Consider the following 17456-nt stretch of genomic DNA (forward strand, 5'->3'; position numbering starts at 1 on the left):
CGGACAAATCCTTACCTGGTCCAAAGAAACAAACTGCTCACCCAGCTGATCTAAGCTTCAGACAGCTGGGTACGTGGCATACAAAGCATACGCACAGGAATCATGAACAAGGCTAAAGTTGGGAGGCAAGGACCACAGCTCTATCACATTTCAATAATGTGTATCACAGTGCACCAAAAGACTTGTTAATGGATGAGAAAGGAAAATAAATGCTGTAAGAAAGCACCCACGCAGTTATTCCCGAAGTGAGTAACATCATTTTTAACAGTTCCTCAAGCTTTCAAACTAGCATAAATAGTGAGACAGCTGAAAAACCTGGAGATATGCTAGAGTTTTAGCAAATAAGGTAAGCAGTATAATGATAAGGAGGTAAAATGAGCTGAAAGAACAGTTTGGGACTTCTATTAGGCATTAACATTGCCATCTCCAGTCACATCAGTCACTCCCCCTCCAAGAAAAAAAAGAGCACAGAAGGGATTATTCTGTCCGTGAACTGGAGATGCACCAAGAAAAGGACAGAGATGTAAACGAGGGTAGTCAGGACCCTGCCAGAAGGAAAACTGAAGGTAGCTGAGCAGAGTGACGGGAGTCCTTGGTACAGAGACATTGAAAATGCAACAGTCCTCATTCCAGCAGGCAGTATAGACATATTAGTTGGAGCGTGAAGCTTTAAAAATAGCTCACTATTAAAGTAGTCTTTTTAAAAAAAACAAAAAACCCTCTATTCTGTTCTTTCACCTGGTTAGTAGGCATGTTACATTCAGAAATTTGCACAGAGAAAGAAACAGACAGAAAGGGAGAAACAACCTCAGAAATCACCCCCAGAAAATGTTAAGCTACGACCTTTGCTTATCAGTACCTCTATTCAATTACAGCAAAGAACTGCCGTGCAGTTCTGTTCACAACACAAGCTTCTTTCCCCCTCAGGAAGTAAAACAGTTCTGTACAGTCAGGACTGTATGTGTTCCATAAGTAAGCAGTAATGCAAGATGGTAAGTGTACCTACCTCTTATTTTTTTTTCTCCTGCACATTTTGGACATTCTAGGTAAGACGGAAGTATTAAGAAAAAAAATGATTCATCGAAATCAAGCAATATTAAGTTAGTTTGTGAAAATTCTTTATTACTGTGGCCAACAAGAGATCTATAACCTGAGGGATATAATCAGGTACTTTTTAAAACAACTCAGTAACTGATTGTTCACCAAACATCTTCAGACCTACTAAAGTGCAAACATCCATCTGAATAAATTAAAACAGTCATACTCCCAACTATTCTGCACCAGAGAAAAAAGCATGCTTGAAATAGGTATCTCCCTGACAAGTGATTTTGATTTTCTTACAATCATTTTGTCCATGACTGCACGTAACAGAACAAAAAAAGTTCATATCAATGTGTGATGCACCCTTTACCAAGGTCCTTTTTAGAAATTTTTCCGATTTCTAAAAGCATTTACATTCCAGAACCTGCATTACTTCCACTATTGTTTGCTACATACTGTGCAACACACAGAAATACACAGAAGTTAACAGAACACAACACAATAAACGTTATTTTGGAGCATTCAATTGATCCAACTGCCCAGGAAAGTATAGAACACTCTTTTTTACCACTAGGAAGTCTAATAAGATGCCTGATCAGAGTGTGCTCATCTTAAATGCTATTTGGAACCTAACAGGCTTGTAGACAATGATTCATTTAAAATTCAGATCACGTGGGTTTTTCCTTGTACTGAATTAAAAAGAAGGGAAGCTCTCATTGAAAAGTGCATGCAAACCTTCTATTTCAACTGTGACATAATGCAGGAAAAAAGATTATAGTGCCTTTGTCCTTCTCCCAACTAGATTACACCACAAAACCTCTACATGATTTGTCACCATTCAACAGCACTGAAAATCTTCTTAGAAAAAGATGGTGCAGAGGGAAATTCTCATGCAGAAGAATATTAGAGAGACGTTTTGGTTCCATCTCTGCTTCCCTGCATCCTCCAATAGCTGGTATGAAATCAACAATGTCACCAAATAGCTTGTATGTTTGTTATCAGCATGTACATGGGACTGCTGGATAATTTTTCTTCAAAGACGGAAATATTGCAAGGTAAAGGGAAAAAAAAAGAAGACAAATAAATAAATCCCTTTCCCTGCTAATCTATACTGTAACGTGATCTGGATATTTTACACACTTAATGGATCTCCAGTTCCAACTGTTACAAGCATTTCTTTTAGTTAACAAAATAAGAGAAAAACAAAACAGAAAATCCTGTGTCAACCCAGGTAAGAGGACCAGCTTTGTAACGTAAACATTCAATCCAACATACATTTTAACAGCTTTGATAAGTTACACAACTCTTATACCAACATCAGGATACTGGAGAGCCAACACAACTTTCTATCTACATTTCTTCTTTGGCTTCTAGCTTAAATTTCTCTAGAATAAAGTTTACAAACTCTTGGTTTTAAAAACAATACTCTTCATTTTAAAAACCCACTTCCATTAAAATACTTGTTCTTATTTCAAGAAAAGCTCATCCACAGCTGCTTATGCATTTCATTTAAGCCATGAACATCCTGATTCTCTCGAGAGAAAACTATCACTAATGGTAACTATAATTTAGCTCATAAATTCTTTTACTCATTTACTACTAAACACAATAAGGTATTCACAAGCATTAATATTCCCAAGAAATGCTTCACCTGATTTGTTCAATTTCTGAATTTTCACACATTTCTACATTTTCAAATTGAGACATTTAATGTACTCAGCATTCTCACTATTTACAGTGACACAAAACTATGTATTTCCCAATGAATAAATGTGCTACTTTCCTTAACTTTCTTCAATATTTTATACATTATGCATGCAGACAGATGAAGTTAAAATGGCTTGATCTTTTCTTTTTCATTTGAATGGCTACCTTAATTGCTGCTTTCACCACTCATGGTACTAAGCAGTGAGACTCAGTAAGTGAAAGATGATGAAAATGTAGTTCAGTTCAGCTTGACAATGAGTAACTTGTGACTGAAAGCAGCAAGAAACAATACTTCACTGTTCTAGAAAAAGGATGAGTAAAGACAAATACTAAAAATACATATAAATACTAAAATCTTGATATTGCGTGAATCTTCTCATTTCACCAAATAGAAACAAAACTTCCTCTAAGTATGAAGTATTAAATGCAAAAGATATCCCAATACATACTTTACATATTATATCTAATTTAATTAATGTTTACATAATCATTAAAATGTGTATGTTTGCAGAAATATAATACTTTCATTCAAACTTATTTCTTACAAAAATTATCCATATAAATAAAAACAGCACTCTGATAAACACTTCTTTCTTTTTAAAGATTATCAACCACGAAATTTAATCCTGCAAATGAATACCTGTTAACCTGCTAAGTAAAAATACAATGGTCTTCTTGGTCAGCAAAAAAAAAAAAATGGTTCCAAATTTTGTATAATAATTCCAAAGAAAATCAAAGTTGCTTCAAGGGTTATCAGAAAACAACAATATGGCTTTCCTTCAAAAGATTAAAAAAAATAATAAACGTAAAACTTTCAAATAGTTCTAATTCAAATCAGTCTGCCTGTAGTAAAACAATTCTGGTCTACAGCACATCAAGACTATTCTTTTATGCTGTAGTTCACTGTTATCTTTTTTCTGCTGTACTTATTTTTATTCAAAAGAGAAAAAAAAAAAAAGGAAAAGAGTAAGTGCTTGCACCTTAAAGGAATGATTCAGGTTGACAAGTACAATAACCACCAAGTTAGCAATTCCCAACAAAGGGATTATCATAGTCCTGTGTACAGTGTAAGCCTAATAAAAATTCAGTATTTTATAACTGTAGTGGCAATCCTCAACTTACCTGTAAAAGATTACCTTACTACCTAACACCACTTAAAGTTATAGCAGGAGAAATTCAAAAGAAACAGTTCTGCTCACACAGATTTGGACCTGCTATCTGGCACTGGCTGCCAATACTATTCAGGAGCTGTAATCAAATCTGAAGTTCCTTTCAGGGGAAGCTGGACGGGGATAATTCTCAAGTGAATCTTCACAATTATTAGTCATCAAAGCCAGCCAATGAATAATCTCTGCATGTGTTTGTGTTTTAAATTCTGATGCTATAAAAGGCCTTACTCTGTTCTGCTCATTTGTATTCATATGAACTACTCACTCTTTACATTTTTGGCTGCAACATAACCTCTGTCTAGACTTTCAATATTTCTAAAATATAATGCACAATCTGTCTCCAGCTGGGCTTCTTGCTGGTCCAAGAACTTACGAAAAAAAAAACTTTAGAATACCCCTTAATACAGCAAACATTAGCTTTATGGTGAGAATCAGTCAAACCTTCACACAGTGCTGCCTTTTCTCCTTCAGCATGTAATGAGCACAACATTCAGCCAAGACCTAAATACTTACTAAGCATACTATACTTCACACTATTTCCAATACTATCTACTACACAGAATGCTCTGAGCTGTTGGCAAGAAAGACGCTTGCTGAAAGATATGCAAATTCTTCTGAGAATAATAATGAAAGCTTTTCTCCCAGTACTAAGTGCAAAATGCATCTGGAACCACAGAATAATAGAATTGTTCGAGTTGGAAGAGACTCTCAAAAACCATCTAGTCCAATTCCCCTGCAATGAACATGGGCACCCACAACTAGGTCAGGCTGCTCAGAGCCCTGTCCAGCCTTACCTGGGCATCCCTGGTGTCTTCAGGGGTGGGGTATCTACCTCCCCTCTGGACAGTGTGCCTCACCACCCTTACAGTAAAAAATTTATTCCTCAGATCAATCTAAATATCCTCCCTTTTAGTTTGAAACAACTTCCCCTTGTCCTATCACAACAGAACCTGATTGTCTGTCTCCTTTACACACTGAAAGGCTGCTACCAGGTCTTCCCAATGCCTTGTCTTTTCCAGGCTGAAGACCTCCAGCTTTCTTAGCCTGCCCTTGTAAGCAAGGTGTTCCATCCTTTGAATCATTTCTGTGGCCCTCCTGTGGATGTGCTCCAACAGGTTCTTGCCTCTCCTGCACTGAAGAACCCACATCTGGATGAAGTACCCTACGTGAGACCTCATCAGTGCAGTGCAGAGATGCAGGATCATCTACCTCACTCTGCTGGCCATAATTCTTTTGACTCAGCCCAGGACCCAGTTGACTTTCTGAGCAGTGAGGGCACAGTACTGGCTCATGTCCAGCTTCCCATCCCCCAAGTCCTTTTTGGCAAACCTGTGGATCCAACCTCACTTCCCCCAGACCGTACTGACAGTGGGGGTTGCCACAAATGGCCACAACCCAGGTGCAAGACTGCTGTCTAGATCTCTCTGGAAGGCATCCTGTCCCTTGGGCACGTCAGCCACATCACACAGCTTGGTATCATCTGCAAACTTGCTGAAGGTGCACTTATTCCCAGTGCCAATGTCACTGATGAAGTGACCAAGTCAGTTCTCTCTATGCTGCAATTTGACCAACTTCATCATGCTATTTATTCCAGAATTACTGTGAATTTTTTTCTTCTGATATTAATACATAAATGTACTTTGCAGAGTAATCTTACTTTCTCCTGGTTTTAAATATGAAGAGCTTTTAAGATCTAAATTCTTATCTCTCTTGAATTTAGGCAATGCAGTAAAAAAAGATTACTGCTGAATGAAAGTCTTCCAACTTTTTCTCTCTTTTTATGCAGTGCCTTGAAAACGTTGTCTAGCTTCTGCAAAGCTTAAAGGGCAGCTTTTATAACAGGCCATATTAGCTACAAAAAGATAATTGAAAAGATCTGTATTATAGGAAGAGATCCTTCTGAATACTTTCCAGTATTATATCTTTATTATCCGTTCTAACACACTTCCCAGTGCAGCTCCACGAAGTCTATCCACCTGAATGACATAGGGCTACAAGACTCAGCTTGCTGAAATTTCACTCTGGTCTCCCAAATGTAGCTGCTAGTTATTTTCTCCAAAGCTTTCTATGGTTCAAACTCTGATAAGACTATGGACACACAATAACAGTGGACAAACTCTGAAAGATGGGAAGGATAGTAAGCATGTACTGCAGAAGCGACTTGAATGATGGGACCAGAAGAGCTGTGAAGTCTACATGAATAGAACCCTTCCATCTGCAGCACTTACCTGGCCAATGACCAACAGTTCTTGAAGCAGCAACAGCTCTATGAAGCAGCAACAAATACTGACCACCATTTGCAATTACATTAGAAAAAAGAAAATCAGTATTTCTGTCAGTTGTTTATCACAAATCACTGGAACATCCTAATTAGGTAAACCTCTCTTGGTACCTCCTTTCATCGCAACTCCCACAATGCCAAAGTGTAGGTCAAGTCTTTTGCAAACGAAGATATTTTGGCTTGCTCAGATTAGACAGTTATGCAGATCAGTAAAACATACCATTCTGGTTATGGAGTGTTTTCTTCCCCTCAGAAACTTCCATCACTTCTCAGCATCACTTCAAAATGTAATGATTGCATAACTTGAACAGCAGGCAGATATTTCTGATTCATTTAATTATGCATCTATGTATTTCTTTAACATATTTCTGTGAAGGAAGCTAAAGCCAAACCTACATCAGTTACAGCTTTACGACAAGACAACTCAAAGAAAGAATTAAGTATCTTGTAGGATTTTGTGTATGTTTATTCTCCTTTTTCTATTTGTGCTGGAACAATTTAGTAGGACTCATTACATTTTGCAGATGTATCAAGTCAGGTGTCAATTTAGTGGGAATGAACAGCATACACAGCGTATGCTAAGAGACAACCTCTTTTGCGGGTGCACTGTGATCTTTTATTATAAGCAGTACTTTAGAGTAACTAGATGTTTTCAGGACGTTAAATCAGTTGATTGCCACTGAAGTATCAAACACTGCAACTTTCACATCTGAAAATCAGATATGCAGATAAAGATAATACAGTGAAACTTAGTTTATACACATCACTGGACTAACTGGTACACTAGCACTGCAAGGAATAAGCACATTTTCATACATATGGAAACTGCCACTCTCCTAAAATCACTAAATTGCTGCAATTTAGCTTCAAAAATTCCACTTTCTGCCATAAAAGATGTAACGGCATGCCTAAGAAGAACTTCCAATAGTTTGACACAGTAACATTTTATTATAATCCAATACTGCTTCCAGGTAGTAGGCACTAAAATCTGTAGAACTAACTTAATTTCCAATAAACAAGTATCAGTCGAGGAAAGTCAAAAATTCCAGTGACACTGAACAAGAATTTGCCACTGAAGTATCAAACACTGCAAGTTTCACATTTGAAAATCAGATCCACAGACAAACATCTGCACTTTACTGACAATATACTTTTTTTTTTTTCTACACCAAGGTCACGAGTTCAATGCAATTAAAAAACCTATCAAGGAACCTCAACATAAAATTTCCACAATAGCTTTCAAACACATTGAAAATCATTCTTGGCACAAAATCTATATACTCCATCAGCAAGTTACCTCACCATAAAACCGCCATTATGCTAATGTTTTGATCATCTGAAAACCACCCTGATGTGAGAAATAGTGACATTTCAGTGAGACAGGACGAAGTAAGGCAAACTGCAGGTCTTTGATCTAGCAGAAAGTGCATTCTGATTAGTACTTCTACTGAGATCCTAGGAGATGAAAGGATTTTTAAGTCTGACAGTTTGGGTGGGGAGATATTCAGAAGAGAACAAAAAGAGGAGTACTGAAAGCAGGTGATGTCATGCCTTTACCATTTTACTGACACGCTCCACAGTGTTGCATAGCAGTCTCCACATAACTATTTTTGAGAGCTCAAGATCCTCTGTGGAGACAGTGTGGCTAGATATTCAATATTTTAAATGCACAAAAAGTTGAAACAGGACTAAATATAACGTGTACATTGTCTTTTGTGCTCCTGAACATGTTATAGTGATACTCCAAAATACTACTTTTCAGAACTATGTCCTGTCTGACATAACAGAAGAAAAGCCTACTCTACAAAGCTTACAAGCTCTGGCACTCTCATCTTCCAGAAAAAAAACACACAGTGAAAATGGAAATGCCACTGTTCTTCCCCTGAATCCTCCCACTGGCACAGCTTGCCCTTTCATACCATAAACATCTTCCAAACTTTTAAGTGCTTTGAAAGTGACTACCCTTTAACTCAGATTGACAGAAACACACAACATTGAGGATAGACATTAAAATTCTCCTTTACACTCTGTAAGTAGTTATGAGGCAAAACATAGAACTCTGGGGGTATCTTGCATTCAGGCAAAAGCACATACAGGCAGTTTACCAGGAAACATACATGCCACTTGTTCACAATGGATTTAAGATATAAAAAAACTTTTTCAGTGACACAGCTTTCTCTTTTTTCAAAAAGCTCACTGTCATCACAGAAAAAAAAAAAAGTGCTTTGAACTGTTTTTCATTAGGGAAGTAACGAGCTAGAAAAAGATTTCTTGACAAAGCTTCTCTATTTTTTAACTCTCCCTCTCTTCCACCTCAAGTCTCATGATGTGGCCACTTTTGCAGGACTCTGTGACAACATCCTCTCAGCTGCCAAGAGATATCTTTATAAACATGTCCTCCATTTGAACTCTAGCCTAAGCACAAAACGTAAAGAATAATAAAAGAGATCTTGTGGGTACCAACCACATCTTGTATTTCCTGAAGCTAGCAAACTTATTTTCATTTGAAAGGGAAGCTTACGTTATAATTGGGATTTTTAAGTTTTCACATGAATTACAGACCTCTTTATACTGTGTTTCATTACCTGCATGCTAATGCGCTTTGAGAATAGTTTCATGTAACATGCTAGAATGAAGTCTCCTGGAAAACTGACACTAACATCACCAAAAGATTAATCATTTTACAATAGCAGAACCAAGCAACATTATAAGGAAACACATTTAAAAAAATTCCAACTATACACATTGGTATCCTATTTTCTCCTTATCAGCTACTAAAATTTGTATCAATTTCAAATGATCATACTTGATGCACAGGTAACTAATCTTACTAACTGCAGGAGAATTATATCCTAGAGCAGTTGTAAATAACTGCAATTATTTTTGAACTGCAAACCTCTACTTTACAAAGTGCTTTTAAAGATACAAAAAGTCCTGTATTTCAAACTGAGGTACTAACCAGCCATAGATGGAGAGGGAGGAAGATACTTATGTTAGAGTTCACCCTCTATTTTCTTCCTTTTACTACAGAAGATTTTTGGTATTTCTAAGTTTTTGCCACTCTCTCATCTTCCTGTTTTCAAGAAGAAAGAAAAAGCTGTTAAGATACATTACGAATGAACATCTAATTCTACTATCAGGATTTTACTTTCAGAAATCAAACCATCAAACTTTCCTCTTGTCTGCCCTGATGCCCCAACTCAACCAGTGAGAACTGGAGTCTCTGTGGCTCTTTTCATGTAATAAGCTTCAAGAATGCTAAAACAAGATACTAACAGTGCATCTGTAAAATAGTAATAATTAAAAAAAAAAAAAAAGTCTTAAAGAGACTTGACTTCCCTGTTTTCTTCTCTCCAGGGCCTGCTGAAGAATCCCAGAATGATTTCTAAACTTCATATGACAGGACAAATGAAATTTGGTCCAGAAGTAACTGAAGCTTCCCTAACCTGCACTTTTTATAAAAGATTCTTCCTTCTGCTTTTATTTTTTCATTGTAAGATATCACTTGTAATAGCAACATGGACTCTTTTAAATACAGCTTGAAGCTGAGGTTCAGTTATTGCCCAGAAATACCAGAAGATCACAGAGATCTTAAGTACCATGCACTCATGCACTTACAACTATGAGTTTACTTAAAGCATCCATACCATAAACTTCTTCATTAAAGTAACAACAATTGTTATTTACACATAGCCACATGGCATTGTTTGTAAACATGCTTTCTCATCCACTTTGATAATACTGTTTACTTTCTCCAGGAGGAAATCTATGTCTCAAAATGTGTATGTAATCATCCATGAAAGTACTAATCTATTTTAGAGATCAGTGAGATTTACTGCCCTCTCAAAGTCGATATTGAGATGTATCAATCTGAAGCAAGCAAGTGTTCAACCTGATACTAGAAGCAACACAAATTAGTTGCAGAAAACCCTAACAATGCCTGCAATGAAGTTAATATCTGGGACAGAGAGAACAAGGAAGATTTTTTTTTTAAAAGCAACAAAACCATATTCTGTTTAGCCTTGCTGTCTTGATCATGACCACAGCAATCCAGTTTACAGTTACATTCATTCTGAGAAAACAAGCTAGTTTTCCTGCACTTACAGAATGCATATAGCAATTTTAATTAAATTATCGCTTGAAAGACAAAAAAAGCTAGAGAAGGAAATACTGTGAACAGATGTAATTCCTTATAACACCAGCATCAATAATTTAAATCATCACTGGAAGTAGTTTTAGCTGCTCAGCAGCTCAGACTAACATGCCTGGCAGAACTTAATGGCAGAGGTCTGGAAAGAAAATAGCCAAAACAAAGGGGAAGTTATCAAAAAAGCCCTTGGGTGTGAGTTGAAGGATAGCAGACACATGTATTTTTACAGCACATAAACGGGTCACAGTCTTAAAAGGTCAAGACTTTATGATATTTATTTGTATTTTTCAAAGATTATGTTTTTAGTAAAGACACTTACTTGTAAAGGTAATATTCAGCCTGATCCACTTCCTCTCGTGAAGAAATGTTGTCAACAAACTGGTTAAAAAATAAGAAATAAAAGCTTAAGAGGGAGCACTTATCTAGCATATTAGAAGAAAATGTCACTTGGATACACACAACAAATTTGTTCTGCATATTTAGGTATCTGACAATAATGGACATCTTCAAGTCTTCAGTTGCTCCTAATCAGGTTTCTTCTAGGCTGCAGAAAGTAAAATCTTTCTAAGTTCAGCCAACTCTCCCCAAGCTATAAGCAATGCTACGTATCGCACACGGGGACAATCAGAGAACCATGTCCCTGCAGCACAGTACACACTATTTTGCTTGCTTTTTTCTTTTTTTTTTTTTTTTCTTAAAACACATCCCTTAAGCGTGCATTCAATTTCTAACTTTTTTTCCAATTTTCAGTGAGTCTTAACATTCGCTTGCTCTATTTCTAAAAAGCTTTCTTTTCCCCTTCGCCTGTTTTGCACATTCACACTATAAATTCTGAAGGATGATGGCATCTTCTGTTTTACCACACATACAAATAATGGTAAGAAAAAAAAAAAAATCAACCGCCAAGCTGCAAAGCACAACCTTCCTCCCACATAAAACCTCACAAAATTCCCAGTGTTATCAACTACAAAAGCAAAGTTTTTGATCAGACTTCCTCCTACGCTAACAGTGAATCTTCTTTTCTGGTATGTTCAACATGAGCATAAAGTTACACAATGTCTTTAGCTCAGAATACATAAACAAGTAAGGAAGATCAGAGCTTCTTTTTAACCTAAGAATAAGCTAAAAATTACAGTTTAAGCCGACTGGTGCTTGTTTTTTAGATTCTTAACTTTCATCATATATATATGTATACATAGATCATCTCTGAGCGTGGCAACAGCATGCCTGTGTACTTCATTTTAGAAAATCTGAATTTTATGTGAGATCCAGTTACTAGAAGGGCAGGCTGTTTGAAAATTTGAAAATGTTACTTAACCAGTGCAGAGGTCAGCCCAAAGCAGGAACAGGAGGAGGGTACAAAGTAAATCTGATTAAGCAGTAAAAAGGAGAAGAACATCCATTTCCTCTATGGTTAGTTTCAGAGCCAATAATCAAGGACGTTCAGTAACTGCACAAATTGTTCTGTGACTCTATGGATAATAGTGCTAACGAATTCTAATTAGCATTAGTGTACCAGTACACTGTTACCGCAGTGGTGATTCAGAATATAGGCACTATGTTAACACACTGCATTTCCTTAGCAGCCTGGGTTCTTATGAAGTACCTTAGAGGACATTATAAGCTCTCACTAATAAATACAGAAAACACAGGAAGGGAGGAAATCTGTATTATGAAAAACTGTAGCCCACTAACAAATTCAAACCCAGCTTTACTGAGAAAAAGTTCTATCTCTGCTTTGAAGACTCAACAGTCCAGGTGCTAACTAATGAGCTCAAAGAAACAATAAAACAGTTTTATACAGCAATTGAACAGTATAACAAGACATTTATAATCCCACAGTTCACAGCAGAGGTGATATCATTTATATCCTCTGAGCTCCCTTGATTTCATAAGCATTCCATTGTCATTTCCATCATTGTCATTTCCATCACTTCATGATTGGAAATAATTTTCTTACCCGGGCTATTGTCAAAGAGCTGACAGGCAGCTTTCTTTCATAGGTTCTGTCCATTAAGTTGGCTAATTCAGCTGGAGAAAAAAGAAGAATAGTATATTTAATCAACCAATATTACAGAAAAACTTCCAGAGTTATCGCGTAACTTGGAACAGCTGGGGCTGTTCAGCTTGGAGAACAGAAGGCTCCAAGGTGACCTGATAACAGCCCTTCAATGTTTAAAGGGGAGTTACAGGAAAGAAGGGGACACTCTTTAGTACCATCTGTTGTGACACAAGGGGAAATGCTTTCAAGCTTAAGGAGGTTGGAGATTTATGTTAGATATAAGGAAAAAGTCTTTTACAGTGAGGATGAGGAGACACTAAGAACAGGTTGCTGAGAGATGAAATTGATGTCCCATCCCTGGAGACTTTCAAGGCAAGGCTGGATAAGGCCTTGGGCAACCTGACTGAGCTGTGCACGTCCCTGTTCATTGCAGCAGAACTGGACTAGATGACCTTTAAAGATCCCTTCCAACTCTAAGGATTCCATGAAATTAACTGATTCCTTATTTCATTTTGAAGTTGTATAAAAATAATATTTTAAATTATTTTTAAATACTCCAACAGGAAATAATTTATGGAAAGGTTCTCAACCTTATAATGTCTTGGATAAGGTAACGAATATAACTCATCTAAAAAGCCTAAGCAGATGTCCTGATAATTTATGTTTGCTTTCGAGCTTCACACATGCTGGACAGTGCCTCTGGTGTTCGTCCTTTCTTCTTTGGTAAAACAAAGAAACACAAAAGCAAGCCATACCATCCTCATATACCCTACAGCCACAAACAACAGGTCAGAAGAAATTCTGTTAATCAAACTGGGCCCTGTGCCAGTGCCTTATTAACTTAATAGCATTTTGCTTCAGCAGTCATCTAACAATATTAAATTGGCCATACAGGAATTGTAAGCTTTTGTCTGCGGAACAGGTAGATTAACACTGAACTTCATGAATTTAATCTATAGTTTTAGTTTTGTACTATTACCAGAAACTAATGACTCAGAGACTAAACTGTTCACCATCAGCTGTTAGACAAGAACTGATGACATTTAATCTATAATATTTAGAGACTCCAATCATACTCTCTTCCTTCAGTTTTCCATGCACAGGAATACAATATATTTATTATCTGTATCACTTTCACCTCTTTTTCTTTTTTGCGTTGCATGACACAAAGTTCCATTGACTGCACTGCAAGAGCTGATGGCTTGGCTTGTTACAATTCATTTTCCATAAATGTCATCTGACCTCAACCCCTGAAGTGAGTGCCATATCAGAAATGACCAAACCACTTATTCTGGCAATACTGGAAAGGACAGAAAGCAGCACTGTACCAGTAACCATAGAAAAAGTTAAATTGTTCTTGTACCACCAGTTAACACTGAGAGGTATACAGTTCTAACGCTATAAACTGTATGCAGTGCTACCCTAATCTTACAGCTACTCTAAAATTACAAGGCACATGCAAATACTTTTTGCTATAATAAACGAGAAATCTTGCTTGACCCTTCAGTTTGGATAATGCCGCTGTCTGCTGCATACCATTAATTTTGTATTTACGTAACACCTTCCCTCCTAAGACACTTGAAAGTATTCTCAGGAATACCAAAAACATCATCTTTGACAAGCAGCTTATCTCCAACTAAGAGAGTATTTCATCAACGTGAAATGAAAGGGAAATTGAGAGCAAAGGTGCCAAGGCAAGGAGCAGCTCTTGCAAAATACAATATGGGATGCTGAAATGACACAGGCCATCAAAACCATATAACACTACAAAGCCACTAAGCGAGCAGATCAACCTTTACATGGTAAAGCATTTTCTGTGGAAATATCCTTACAGAAAGTATCCATATTTCACTTTGCATTTCCTGTTTCTCCAGCACTCAAGAAAGAGCACACAGGTAAAGACTACAAAGGGCATTTCTAGCAGTGATAAAAATAAGAGAAGAGAAATGCTACCGCCACGTCAACTTGACAGGAAATGGCTAGGTTCTCACCTAAACATATCAAGCCAACTATCAGCCAACATTCATCATCTGTGTTTTCAGGAAAGTATTAAATCAGAAATCTCCTGCATTTGCAACAGGGATCTGACAGATGCACAGGTTGGGGCATAATTATCTACTCCAGAACAACTTCTGTTAAACACCTCACTGGAAACTGGAAGGTGATATCTAAAACCACTGTAGGCTATATTCAACTCCTGAGTCTAGCATTTCTTTTATCTAGGTGCTCACAAAGATGAAAAGTCCACCTCAGGAAACATCAAGTATATAAGGACAATGTAATTCCAATAAATAAGAAGCCTTAATTTCAAGACTGTTACATACACATCTACACTGGGAGAGTTCACATGCAGAATTTTAATGATTTTAGAACGTAAGGTCACAGAACATGAGCTAACCTTAACGCCCTGAAGTGGTCCAGGACAGGTCAGAAACCCACAGATGAGACAGCATCTTAAAAGCTCATTCAACTGAGCCCCAGGTTTTTCAGAAAGAAAAACATGAAGGAAGGCTGAAGTGAGTAAAGCTTATGTTTCACATTTCTCTGTTTATCCACATTCCTGGCAGCTTCTGGAAAGATCCACAGCCTTGTACCAAAGACTACTTCAATTGGAAACAAGAGTTTGCAAAGGAAGCGCTGCCACCTGGTGTTTCAGATAAGCTATTTCAGGTATCAGGAGATTTTTTTAAAACAAACAAAAAAGAACCATTATCGATCTCACTTGAATTTTGCAGACCTCTTAGGTTTGGATAATTGCAATCTTTCTCATCAGGATACCTACTATTACTTAATTTTACCCTTTTTTAGCAACAAACCAACTGAAACACTATGCAAAGTCCAGCCACGCCTCCTGTTCTGTTGCTTTCTATTTTTCAGTATGTACAGCTCAAATTTCTTCTAAACCCCTATCTTCCTATCACCACACATTTGTAAATTTCAAAATAAGACATTTATAGTACTTACATTTTAAAAAATATATTCCGTGTACACAAAATACAATCTTTTTCTTTCCTGCATTTTTTTGTGTGCTGGAGTTGGCTGCTAATGCTTGGATTGCTAAACGGATACTACAAAGAAGTAAATCTGTAGTATATCTCTTATATAGATGCAGTAAGTGAGTTTGACATGGCAGCACACCACTGCATCAGAAACTGGCTTTATACGTATTTAAATAACACCTTCATCTTTAAATCAAAAATACCTGTTTTTTCCCCATCAGTACATTCTCATACCATAGTTCTGCAGAATAACAGTTCTGAAACTATGGAATAAAAACAAACCAGCATCTCCTCAACACAAAGAATTCACACCAGCTACAATCACCATTTACTACATAGAAGACTGTATGCACAACAAGGAACTGAGAGCAACAGAGCCAACATCTCTAGTGTGCCTAGTCTTGGAAAAAGCTAACACAGCTGACACTGAATCAACAGAATGAAAATGCAAAGTAGTTCTGCATAGTCCACATTGCAATTATCTGTTTTGGATCAAGATCTTTGGCAGAGCAGCAGCAAAAACTGTGCTTGTAAGGTCTTGCTAGGCCTGGAAATGGCCAAACATGGACTGTACAAGAAGTTATATGACGTTTTCCTCTACAATAGATTAGTATTGTCTATAAAGTTGGTCAAAATATTAATTCTATTCTATCTGCAAGTGACAGGTTCAAATGCAATGGGGGCGTCAATGTCTGCAAATACAGACTGAACACCACGTGTTGGTTGACTATAAAGATTTTCAAGGAACTACTAGATCCAAGCTATATTAATCAGCCCCTACCAGCTGTTCTGGTCCATGTACCATAAAACACTGACAAATCAGTTTGCCTCTTTACAGGCAAATAACAAATAGATTCCTGCACTAAAAATACTATAATTTCATGGGTACTCCTGATTTGAGAAAAGCCCTCAAATTTCACCTCCTGATTCCTCTTTCAGATTCATAATTTGAGATACAGTTAACAAATACAGTGTACTTCTCCCTCTTGTAAAATTATGAAGAAAATATTAATTAAGTACTTAAGAAGGTTTTTAGAGCCCTTTAATATTTACTGAATGAGCCTCTTTTGCAATGCATTACAACTAAAACAGTTGTAGTCAGAAACAGTTATAGATTTCACACACAAAAACGTGACATTCATAGAAAGTCTGGATTTTGTGGGAAATAAAATAAAAAAGCTTGTAGAAACTAAACATTGTGTAAATGGACAAGTCCTTTCTTTCAGAATTACAGCGTTGAATATGTAAGACATTCATAGCGTTAGGCAGATTTTCACACAGAATCACTGAAGCATTTTGGCCCTTTTTTTTTTTTTGTTTGGATTTTTAAGTGATGAGGTAATCTAAAATTATTTCAGGTGCAATTGTCAAAATGGTGGAAAAATAAAGAAACTTTTCTCACCCAGGTTATGCTCCTCTTTTTGTCTGTTTTCCCATTTTGAGCTGTCCACATATGCTGCAGAAAGAAGAGATCTTCTACCTTAAAAAAAAAAAATCACTGTGTAAGTCAGGTTGACTATCTAAGCGAGCATATAAACTTTCTATCAAGTACCTTTATCACATTCACTGACTCAAACGCATTAAACTATACAATAGTAGCAGTAGCTATCTAAACAGCTTAACTTCCCTCGAGCTGGAAATGCCATTACCTTGTTATTTTTCAAACTGAGGAGGTTCCCCCTAAAAGATTTTTCCAGCATACAACAGTCTTTTTTCCAAAACTGAACAGTGCATTTAAGAAAATGTTTTATAAGGTGGGAAATTATGAACAATAGAGGACAACTTCTTGTGCTCATGGGCCTTTTCATCAGATGTCAGAGCTTAGCTAGATGTAGGCATAAGTGGCAAATATGCACAGAAAGGTTTCTCTGTTCTTGGCTGATGTTCTTCTCCACCCTTAAAGCTTTCTCACTGGAAATGAAAGCTGAACTTTCATCTGTGAAATATTACACATTTGATCAACTCTTTTGCTTGCAGCTCCTGTGATCCACAGGGTTCACAAACTTTTTTCCAGATACTTTTCATATCTGAAAGTTTCTGAAGACTGTGTTCCTTTCTGAAGCAAAATAAATGCTTCCAATGGAGGAACATGGGCCATGTTTGAGCA

The 17456-nt window shown here is 36.9% G+C and overlaps 1 protein-coding gene across 2 annotated transcripts in view; it reads right to left on the minus strand.

The window, feature by feature from the left end:
* The window catches only part of MRPS27 (mitochondrial ribosomal protein S27), a 40236-nt gene that overhangs the window by 22180 nt on the left and 600 nt on the right, over nucleotides 1-17456 (minus strand). Inside the window, exons 2-4 of one of the 2 annotated variants that reach the window (XM_052700709.1) lie at nucleotides 16752-16829; nucleotides 12309-12379; nucleotides 10668-10726 (exon numbers count right to left, since the gene is read on the minus strand). In XM_052700709.1, coding sequence (XP_052556669.1) covers nucleotides 10668-10726; nucleotides 12309-12379; nucleotides 16752-16829 — 208 coding nt within the window. The remainder of the gene's footprint in view (nucleotides 1-10667; nucleotides 10727-12308; nucleotides 12380-16751; nucleotides 16830-17456) is intronic. The other variant, XM_052700710.1, reaches the window with a different exon arrangement.

Source organism: Tympanuchus pallidicinctus, unplaced genomic scaffold (assembly GCF_026119805.1).
Source record: "Tympanuchus pallidicinctus isolate F22 unplaced genomic scaffold, pur_lepc_1.0 scaffold4, whole genome shotgun sequence".
NCBI lineage: Eukaryota > Metazoa > Chordata > Aves > Galliformes > Phasianidae > Tympanuchus > Tympanuchus pallidicinctus.